The sequence below is a fragment of the Bombus affinis genome, unplaced genomic scaffold (assembly GCF_024516045.1).
Source record: "Bombus affinis isolate iyBomAffi1 unplaced genomic scaffold, iyBomAffi1.2 ctg00000064.1, whole genome shotgun sequence".
Lineage (NCBI taxonomy): Eukaryota > Metazoa > Arthropoda > Insecta > Hymenoptera > Apidae > Bombus > Bombus affinis.
In genome coordinates, this window is record NW_026108821.1 from 1,573,038 (window position 1) to 1,584,277 (window position 11,240).

At 39.5% G+C, this 11,240-nt stretch overlaps 1 protein-coding gene across 1 annotated transcript; it reads left to right on the forward strand.

The window, feature by feature from the left end:
• The first annotated feature begins 7,656 nt into the window (after positions 1 to 7,656).
• LOC126926937 (uncharacterized) lies at positions 7,657 to 8,583 on the forward strand. The gene is made up of 2 exons (XM_050743251.1): positions 7,657 to 8,054; positions 8,118 to 8,583. Exons 1-2 carry the CDS (start codon positions 7,725 to 7,727, stop codon positions 8,181 to 8,183), a joined length of 396 nt encoding a protein of 131 aa, XP_050599208.1. The 5' UTR covers positions 7,657 to 7,724; the 3' UTR covers positions 8,184 to 8,583.
• Positions 8,584 to 11,240: the final 2,657 nt, after the last annotated feature.

The window sequence follows — 11,240 nt, forward strand, 5'->3', positions numbered from 1 at the left end:
ATGTGCAATAGAAACGGAGATACATTCATTTGAATATTTTAACCTGAATATGCAAAACTACAATAACGCTGGATTTGACAGGGACCAGAGTTGACATAGCGCAAACCAGCTGACATGCAGTGCACATGACAGCAAATGTGACATATAACGCGCATCGAATTTTCCGAAAATGTTCCGTAGAAACGGACATACCATGATTTGAATATTTACGACTGCAAACGCAATACTACAATTGCGATGGATGTTTCAAGGACCAGATCTGATATTGCTGTAACCAGCTAATGTGCGGTGTATCTGAGTGCAAATATGAAGTGTAACGCGCTATTTATAGTCGAAATATATGCAATAGAAGCGGAGATACGTTTTTGTGAATACGTAAGCCTGAATATGCGCAACAACAAATACGCTGTGATTGACAGAGCCTATAGTTAACCGCAAACTTGCAGATGTGCGCTGGTTATGACATGGGATATGAAATATAACGGGCATCGCATTGTAGCCATTTGCGCTATAGAAACGGAGATACGTTGATTTGAATATTCTAACCTGAATATGCAAAACTGCAATTACGCTTGATATGTCAAGGACCAGAGATGATATAGTAGCTCGAGCCATCTGAAGTGCGCTGTATTTAGCAGCCAATGAGGAGTATATCTCGCACCTAATTGACGACAAATCTGCAATTGCAGCGGTGATACATTGTAGTTAATATTCAATAATGGGCCTATTACGATACAGAGAGTATTAGCGTAACTGAAACACATTGCCGTCTCAGTAAAACCATTTTATTTCAAGCTTCACGCTACAGTTCTGAATCCGGACAAGACCGTTTCAAGTTCTCGCAAAAGCAAGCAGTCAAATTTCGGTACTTACACGAGTTAGAGTCTAATACATTTTACTGGTCAAACATCGATGGAGCGATCTCGCATTGAAATTTTCGGAGGACCGCGTAACCTTCCAACGACGACCGCCGTACGAGCAGCGGATAAACATATTTCGTGCCTTAGGGTGCCCTCACCACGTCCTCTACTTCTTGATTCTTGGTTGGTAGCTTTAGCGGCTGCAGGTCCGAGAAATTGCATCTTGACCCGCTTTCTCGTATGTCGCATGTGACGTCTCACTTTCCGCCGTAGACACTTGTCGGATCTACATACGTTGAACCATTTGCGCGAGACAAGCGCGGCGCTCTGCAGGGACGAGGGATCCAATTTTCGAAGTATCAAGTGCGAAACCTCCAGTGGTAGTTCGGAAGTGATATCTACCTTACTTGGCACGAACAAACCAACGACTCGTAGTAGAGATCTAAAAAACTCCATGTTGCTTCTACTGTTGCGCGAGCACGACCGACGGTCTGGCTAAGAGTGGAGGCTCATATATGTGCTGTTCGTCACGGTGCACTTCGAGTTCCGGTTCCGGGTGAGAGTGCTGGTCAGGCAGAATCGATGGTATGTGCATGTATTTTCACTTACATCGGGTTCACATTATTGTTGGGAATATGATACATTTACACTGTACATGTGAATGTGTGTGTAAGCATCAGAGGACGTCCGGGTCTTGGTTGAGACAAAGGACAAGAGCCAGTCGTTAGAAGTATCTGGAAGAGTCGGTTGACGACAAGCGTGCGTGCAAGTTGGATTTTGAGGTCTTAAGAGTATACGATATATGAATAACAGTTGTGTGCTAAATAAAGGGAATTATTTGTATTTCCGAATCAATTCTATATCTTTTCATGGTAGCAGAGCGTGGTTCATAATTTTGTAAGTTATTTTAGTGCGTGTTTTTCAATATTGCGAGTTAGTTCGTGTGAATTCTCAGTAAGGAAATAAACGTTCAAAGGGTACAAAGAGGAAAAATACACTTCGAGCACGTAGGAACGCTTGAGTAAGAGATAAGGAATCATTTAAAATGGAGAGATCGGAAATCATGATACCTATTTTCGATGGTGAGGATTACGGTATGTGGAAGCAAAGAATAACGATGCTTCTCAGATGTAAAGAATGCGAGATTGTCACAACTAGGGTGAAGACAGAAACAGACAATGAAGACTGGGACAAAAAGGATCTGAAGGCAATAAATATAATTTATAATGCCGTCACAAATAGACAATTGGAATATATTAGAGAAGAAAAAACGGCATATGGGATAGTAAAAAAGTTTGATAAAATGTACTTGAAAGCGTCGACGGCACTACAGATCGTATGCAGAAGGAGATAGGAAAAGATAAGACTTGAGAAATACACTGATTCAGCAACGTTCTTTAGCGATTTCGAAAAATTAATAAACGAATTAAAATGTGCGGGTGCACAAGTGAGTGAGAGGGAAAAACTAAATTACATGCTGAATACGTTACCCGAAGAATACAACTACATAGCGGATATAGTAGATGCATTGAAAGCAGAAAATCAAACGGTAGCGTATGTAAAAAATAAAATTGAAATAGCGGAGAAGAAAAATAAGTCCAATCGAGGAGAAATGCAAACCAACGCCTTTTCTGCAAAAAAGGAAGGATGCTTCAGACGTGGAAGAGTAGGACATTTTGGGAGAGAGTGTCAAAATGGCGTCGAAGCGGGAAGCAGTAACAGTTTTTGGCGTGGGTCAACACGTGGTCGCAGCAGAGGAAGAGGAAACAAAGGAACTACGAGCAGGGGACGTGGAAATTTCCATCGTCAATCAACAACCGGCACGAGCGAGCATGGTAACTCAAGATCAGGCACATTGATAGCAACGGCGCACGCAGCACACAGCGGCGAGGCGAACGAGATAAGTAATAATGAAGTAATGTGGCTATTAGATAACGGTTGCACAGATCACATAAGTAACAACGTAAATTATTTCGACAATTCTATTGACCATAAATAACCGGTAAATATATATTTAGGCGATAATAGATCGATAAAGGCAACAAAAGTCGGGAATGTTATAAGATATTTTGAAGCATTTGGAAAGAAAACGAAATAAATATGAATAACGTTTTTTACGCGAAAGAAGTGTCCGCAAACTTGATTAGTTTAGGCAAGCTAACAGATAATAAGAACACTGTTATTTCAAAAGGAAATATTGCAAAAGTAATAGTTGAGGACAATAAGCTTACAGCGGTAGCGGTTAAAGAAAAGGGAACATATAGAATGAAAAGTATATTGAAAGGGAAGGAGCACTTAGCAAACAGCGCCGAACGTAGTGGTATGAGTAAAAAGGAAAGATGGCATAGGATGTTAGGACACGTAAATTTTAAATATTTAAGTATTTTGGGTAAAGAGCAGCTAGTTACTGTATACCGAATGAAATTGAGAAGGAATTTTTTAAATGTAGGGTGTGCATAGAAAGTAAAATGCACAATTTACCATTCAAAAATAATCAAACCAAGGCTAGGGAGATAATGGAAATTATTCATACGGACGTGTGCGGTCCCTTTAAGACTACCGGATTCAATGAAGAGAAATATTTCATCTCATTTATCGATGATTATAGCAAAATAGCTAGAGTTTATTGTATAAAATCAAAGGGTGAGGTCTTTGATTGTTTCGTACAGTTTGCAAATGAAGCCGAGTATTTGACGGGCAAGAAGTTAAAAATATTGAGATGTGATAATGGAAAAGGGTATTTGAATAATCGAATTTATAAATTTGCTAGGGATAAAGGTATCAGAATTAATAATTGCCCAACCTACGTACATGAGTTAAACGGGACAGCGGAAAGGTATAATAGAACAGTTATGGACATGGCGCGTTGCTTGTTAGCGGAAGCGAAAGTACATAAAAGGTACTGACCGGAAATAGTTTGTACAGCGGTATACTTGAAAAATCGAATACTGGCAAATACTATAGAGAGAGAGACACCTTTTGAAATATTCTTCGGGAGAAAACCAAGTGCTGAAAATCTACATCTATATGGAAGTAAAGTTTTTGTAAGAAGACCAGAACGAAAAAGAGTTTCTAAATGGGATAAGAAGGCAGATATGGGAATTTTGTTACGATATAGTGAAGTAGGTTACAGAGTCTTATTAGGTGGGAAAATAACAATAGCGAGACATGTAGAGGTCATAGGAACAGACACAAAATGTATCGGCTTTGTGGAAAATTCATTCGATAAAGATAACGATGACATTGTGGATAATGATTCATTGGTAAACATGAATAAGGAAGAGTTAGAAAGTAGGGAAGATGAAAATGATAACAGTCTTGAAAGCATAAACATCCCTAGAAGATCTACACGTAATAAGAGAACTCCAGTAAGATATCCAGAAAAAGAAAACATTAGTGAAATCCATGCAAATTATTGTAGAGTAGATATCCCTTGTACATTTGAGGAGGCGATTTGTTGCGAAGATAGTGAAGATTGGAAACAAGCTATGGATAAGGAAATGGAATGACTTTATAAGAATAAAACTGGGAAATTGTTAGAAAGGGTAAAAGGCAAAGACGTATTAGATGTAAAATGGGTTTACACGAGAAAATCAGATGACAGGTATAAGACTGGATTAGTGGTAAGAGGATTCCAACAGAGAAACATAGCTGATGACATATACTCCCCAGTAGCGAGTAATCAGACCTTTAAGATGTAGCGGTACTTGTCGACAAAAGTCATCATGGTTTTTGCCCAGCAAATCCGCTACACAAGAAACCGTGCTTACTCAAACACGAGCTAATTATAGATATATCGACCTTAGGCGGTTCCGATCATTAGGCCAAATCCGTCGTCTTTGCCGTGACCATAGGCTCGTGAGTCAGCTACCCAAAAACCAACAATTGTAAACAGGTCGCGAGCTCGGCGCCCGTTGGGACATTTCGAGAACATTCTCGAAATTCAAATCCCAACGCCTGTCGTCAACACCCGGCGGATATAAATATAGCGGACAGGGTAGCGACGCATTCTTAGTTACAGAGAGATTCGAGCAGCGACAGTTAACCGATACTTCTTTGCGCCGATCGATTAGCGACCGCGAAACGAAACAGCAAGTATATTGTACGACTAGTGTAAGCATCGGGTATATTCTAATAAACTACGTAGTTAGGTATATTCCGGTGTTTGTGTGAATTAATCGACACCTTATCACCTCAAGATATTGCTATCATATTGTTGTCAAAATGGATTAATTATTGAGCAAATGGATGTAGAAACTGCCTTTTTAAATGGTGAAGTAACCTCGGAGGTATATGTAAATCAACCAAAGGGATATGCGGACGGAACGAATAGAGTTTGTAAACTATCGAAAGCGCTGTATGGGTTAAAAGAAAATCCAAGGGACTGGTATGAGTGTTTTGATAAGTATGTGACGAGATTAGGTTTTAAGAAGAATAACATAGAGTTGTGCCTATATGCACATGGAGAGGGAGAAAATGTTGTTTATTTACTAATGTATGTAGAAGATTTGCCAATTAGTAGTAAAAATAAAAGGAAGATACAAAGGGTAAAGAAGTTATTAACTAATAGATTTGAAATGAAAGATTTAGGTGAAGTCAAAGAATAGAGAGGATATTGGCTACAAAAATTTAATTGGCGCATTGTTGTATATTAGTGTAAATACCATACCCGATATAAGTTATAGTGTGAATTATTTGAGTAGATTTCAAGATTGTTGTAATGAGACACATTTTAAATATGCTTTGTGAATATTGAAATATTTGTACCGGACTAGAGATTTGAGATTAGATTATAAAAGGAATGAAAAATATGATAGATTGTTATGTGGACGCTGATTGGGCAGGATATCATTTAGATAGGAAATCGACTTCTGGATATGTAATTAGATTGTATGGAAATGTAATTGGTTGGAAGTCTAAAAAACAAAGGTATGTGACAAAAGCCTCGACGTATGCAGAGTATGTAGCTCTACCGGAAGCGGTGAGTGAATTAATGTCTATTAGGGAAATTATGAAAATCTTCAATGTAAATCTAGACGATAACCCTGTAAAAATTTATGAGGATAACTCTGGAGTGATAAGTATAGCAAAGCACGGAAATTTTACGAAAAATTCTAAACACATTGAAGTTCATTACCACTACGTTCACGAATGCTTAAAGGAGAACAAGATAAACATACTTAAAGTAAGTACAGACGAAAATACTGCGGATACTTTTACGAAGGCACTGTGTAGAGAGAAATTCGAAAGGTTTAGGTCATGGATGAATGTAAACTAAGAGAAATGTAAATAAATAAGTGTTAAAGTTTCTGTTATGTAATTCGTCAAAGCATGTAAATACAATTAAGTGTACAGTATAAATGTAAGGAGGCGTGTTGGGAACATGATACATTTAAACTGTACATGTAAATGTGCGTGTAAGCGTCAGAGGACGTCCAGGCCTTAGTTGGGACAAAAGACAAGAGTCTGTCGTTAGAAGTATCTGGAAGAGTCGGTTGACAACCAGCGTGCGTGCGAGTAGGATTTTGCGGTCTTAAGAGTATAAGATATATGTATAACAGTTGTGTGCTAAATAAAGGGAATTATTTGTATTTCCGAATCCATTCTATACCTTTTCAATTATGATTAGAGTTAGAGGCGCGAAACGAAACTTCATTTGGTTTAGACGTTGAAGTTATGCAATAGAGCAGATAATTACTAGTGTAAATTTGATTGATATATAATTTGACAAGTAGTCGTGGTAATTAGGTACTCGTGAAGCGAATGACAATGATCCTGGGTTCAATAACAAAGCCGCGGTCAACGGGGTAACAGAATTCGTTTTCATCCTGATTCCAAGTTGTACCATACTTCCTTATCTGCGGTATAGGTAGGACTGAGCAAACTCTTTGTCAAAACATAGAATATCCACCGAGTGTTAAGGCTCTTTGTAACTGGCTAATGTGACCTCACGAGAGAATGATTTTCCGGCACGATGATGCTGCAGAGGAAAACTATGATGGGTGTGTCTAAGGGCACCAGAACATCGGATACGTGGAGAAATGACTTCGCTCGGAAAGAGATTGAAAGTGACGTTACCGTTAATTGGACAATTTCCATGTTGATGGTTAGAGAAGGATGCTAGTAGCCCTTGAGGGAACGTTGCTAGTGTAACGTAAATCACATCAGAGACCAGGACACACACACACACCACGGGCAGGATGGTGTCCCGGTCGGCATACTTCGCACCCGATGGACCGACGAGAGTAACACATGGCGACCTTGGCAACAATGTATATTGGCGGAGTACCTGAGGATTCATTTATGGCCCAACGGTCCTTCCACCAAATGTTCCAGAAGCGTAGCAACGGTCACGTACGCCTACAGGGTAGTGGGGATAATGAGAGAACAGATGACCGAAAGTAAAAAGGTTGTAGGGACTCACTCTCGTACGATCACGGCTAGAGTTCGGAAGTGTCTTATACTTGTATAAACCAAGTGAAAATAATGTCTTCTTCTTCCTTATAAAATTTCTCTTTATTTTTACGTGACATTTTGGCGATCCTGCCAGGATCCATCAACTTCAAGAAAACGAAATTACGCATTTCGGGCTACGGTCAACTTTGAAGATTGAGGATCAGCGGACCACTTTAACAGAGCAGACACTTTCGACGTTTCGACAAAGGAACACCGCAACGGAACCTTTCCTACGGGTTAAACGATCAAGGTGAGCAAGCCCTGGATTCTTTTGTCAAATACAGATCGAGAACAGACAGCACAATTAGTATAACAATGGCAACGCCACGAGAAGACAGAACCGAAACTGTTAGCGCCGCTTTAACTAACAGCGGAATAGTCCCAACAGATAAAGCTTTGCTTGATGCAATGCAGAAGCAGAATGAGAGACTGACCCAACAAATGAGTATGCTTACACTGCGTATGGATGAAGTTGTAGCAAAAACAAAAACGGGAAATGTATCGGAGGCCAGTTCCCTAATAACCGTAGACGAAGTAACCCACACCGCTAAAGATCTATCGGTCCTTCGAGAACCTCGCCCATTACTTCAAACACCACCTCAACCATCCTGGGAAAGGACTTTTCCTCAACAATATACGCAACCAGAGCTAAAAGCTGAGAGTGCATTAAAATGCATTCCGATATTAAACGGAGAGGATGATATAGACGTGGAGGATTTTATTCATGAAATACAAGAAGTAGGAATGATGTGTAGCGAACCAACACTATTACTTAAAATGATTAAAATAGAGAAGATTTAGGAAAAGCCGCAATGGCAATCCGCAATATTCGTATTACCGAATTCGAATCTCTGTACGAAGCATTGAGACGTAATGTAGCTGCGCAAGTATCAGTGAGAGAACAACAGGACGAATTAAGAGGAATGAGGCAAGGATTAACCGAGAGCGTGCAAAACTATAACATCAGATTTCGAAGCGTTTTTAACAAACTCCAACACAGCATTACCAACGAGTATAGAGACGAACTAACTCGACGGGTGATGAACGAGCAACTATACATGGACTCTGTGACCGACTATGTAAGAGGCCTTCGTCCAGAAATAGGACAGGCGCTAATGGCTAATCTCCCCCCAAATCTCATCGAAGCAGAAAAGAAAGCAATGAATATGGAAAGATACTTTCGCGAGCACAGCTCTCGCAGACAGATGACGCGACAGACAACCGCCCCGCCATTTTATCGTAACCAGGCTTCTCATGCAGTAGACAATCGCTTCGCTATTACAAGTAACACAAATAATAAAACTCTACTCACACAAAATACTCTACCAAGAACGAACAATTTTACGAAGTTTGGGAACAGACCATTAAGCGAAAGGACGCAAGCGAAATGTCCCAAATGCAATCGATTGGGACACCTTCCCAATCAATGCCAAAATTTTCGGATACCGCCTCAAAGAAAAGCCCCTCCAGGAATAAACCACGTTCAAGAACAATCGGAATTAACATTGCTACCTCAGGAAGATTACCCACAATACTATTACAATTACCAGGACGACCAGGATTGCGATTTCTCGTTGACTCCGGGGCAGGAATCAACTTGCTTAAACAAAGATGCTACCCAGGAAAGACAACAATACCAGACACAAAGAAATTCTCCATGGGACATTCCTAATACGAATCTAATTCCAAAGTCAAGTTGAATTTGTTCGACAAAAAGATAGACTTCTCTTTAATAGATGACGATTTCCCAATTATAGAAGATGGCATATTAGGCTTACCCGGTTTGAATCAATATCGATTCGAACTCTCCAACGAAACATTGAAATTAGATAACAACACCCTTCTGCTGCAACAAGAATCAACCCTTGCACCAGGAGAAACCATTCAAAAAATTGTATACCTCGAAGGGAAGCCAACGCCAGTGTGCTTTATAAATGGTGGTAAGTCTTCAATTCAAGTTTCTAACATTATCGAAAATACAAATACCATAGATCAAATCCAAAAATTGAAATCTTCGATTCGACTATCGCACATAGAAAAACCTCTCAGAGAACCTGTAGAAAAGATTCTTCTCTATTACATGGATGTATTTAATTTAGACAGCGAAACATTACCGTGTACATCTCTTGCTAAACATTCCATTACATTTAAAGAAGATAAAATCATCAACGTAAAATCCTACCGTCCTCCCGAACACCATAAAATCGAAATAAACAAACAAATGACGGAAATGTTAGACAGAAAGATTATAGAACCCTCCGACTCTCCCTATAACTCTCCCGTCTGGGTCGTTCCAAAGAAAATCGACGCGTCGGGGAAACAAAAGTGGCGAATAGTGATTGACTTTCGGAAGTTAAACGAATTAACGGACCAAGACGCATATCCATTACCCGACATTGACGATATACTATCGCAACTAGGGAACGCAAAATATTTCTCCGCTTTAGACTTATCCTCGGGATTCCACCAAATACCCATGGATGAGAATTCGAGGAAGTACACTGCATTTAGCACACCACAAGGGCACTTCCACTATAACAGAATGCCATTCGGGCTCAAGAACGCACCCGCTACCTTTCAAAGAATGATGGACACCGCGTTAAGAGGCTTAATTAATAATCATTGTTTCGTCTATCTCGATGATATCATTATATTCGGGCAATCGATAGAGGAACATAATAAAAACTTAGCCATTATACTCCAAAGACTCAGGGAAGTAGGTCTAAAAGTACAACCGGATAAATGTGAATTCCTAAAACCCGAATTGGAATACTTAGGACACTTAGTGACAGCAAACGGAGTAAAACCTAACCCTGAAAAGATAGAAGCAGTAAAGAACTTCAAACTACCCAAAAATCCTACGGATGTAAAATCGTTCCTTGGGTTAGCCGGATACTATAGAAAATTTATTAGGAATTTCTCGAAAATTGCCAAACCGTTAACGGAACTAACTAAGAAAGACATACAATTCCACTGGACTGACAAAACACAACTTAGCTTCGATACATTAAAAGAAAGACTATGCCAAGCACCAGTACTAAAATACCCCGACTATACGAAAACATTTACGTTAACAACGGACGCCAGTAATGAAGGTCTAGGAGCCATCCTTTCACAAGACGGACACCCTTGTTGCTTCATTTCAAGGACATTAAACCCCCCTGAACGAAATTATACTACGACGGAAGAAGAATTATTGGCCATCGTTTGGGCAGTTAGAAGATTTAGGCAATATTTATTAGGCCGCAAATTCAAAATTCAAACAGACTACCAAGCCCTTAAATGGCTGCACAACTGCAAGGACCCCTCTAGTCGATTGATTCGATGGAGATTGAGATTAGAGGAATACGAATACGATATAGAGTACGTAAAAGGAAAGGAAAACGTAGCCGCTGACACCCTATCCAGAATACACGCGATAACACAAACTGACGTTTTATTAAGACAATTCAGAGACTGGGAAAAATCAGAAGAAATACCAAAATTATTGAAACTAACATCTAACAAAGACAACTTTTTCCAATTAACAAAACCATATCTGGGCCCATATGACGAAACCGTATGGTTACAGAAAATATCAGACATACTTAAAACAAATAGAAAGATAGGAATAGGAGACAATAACTTAAACGCACAAGACAAAGCACACATAAAAAGATTTCTTTTATTTTTCAATGACCAACGCGACGACATAGAATTTGCTTACGAACCAATACAGAGTTTAAGCGAAGAGGAAATAGAACAAGTACTAAAAGAAAATCATGACTTGGTAGGACATCCCGGAATACAAAAGACGTACGACAGAATCCGAGGCAAATATCATATCCCACACCTAATAGACAGAATAAAAAGCAGAATAGGAACTTGCGCGACATGTCAAACATCAAAGACTACTCGGATAAGAGGAAAGGAGGAACCACAGAT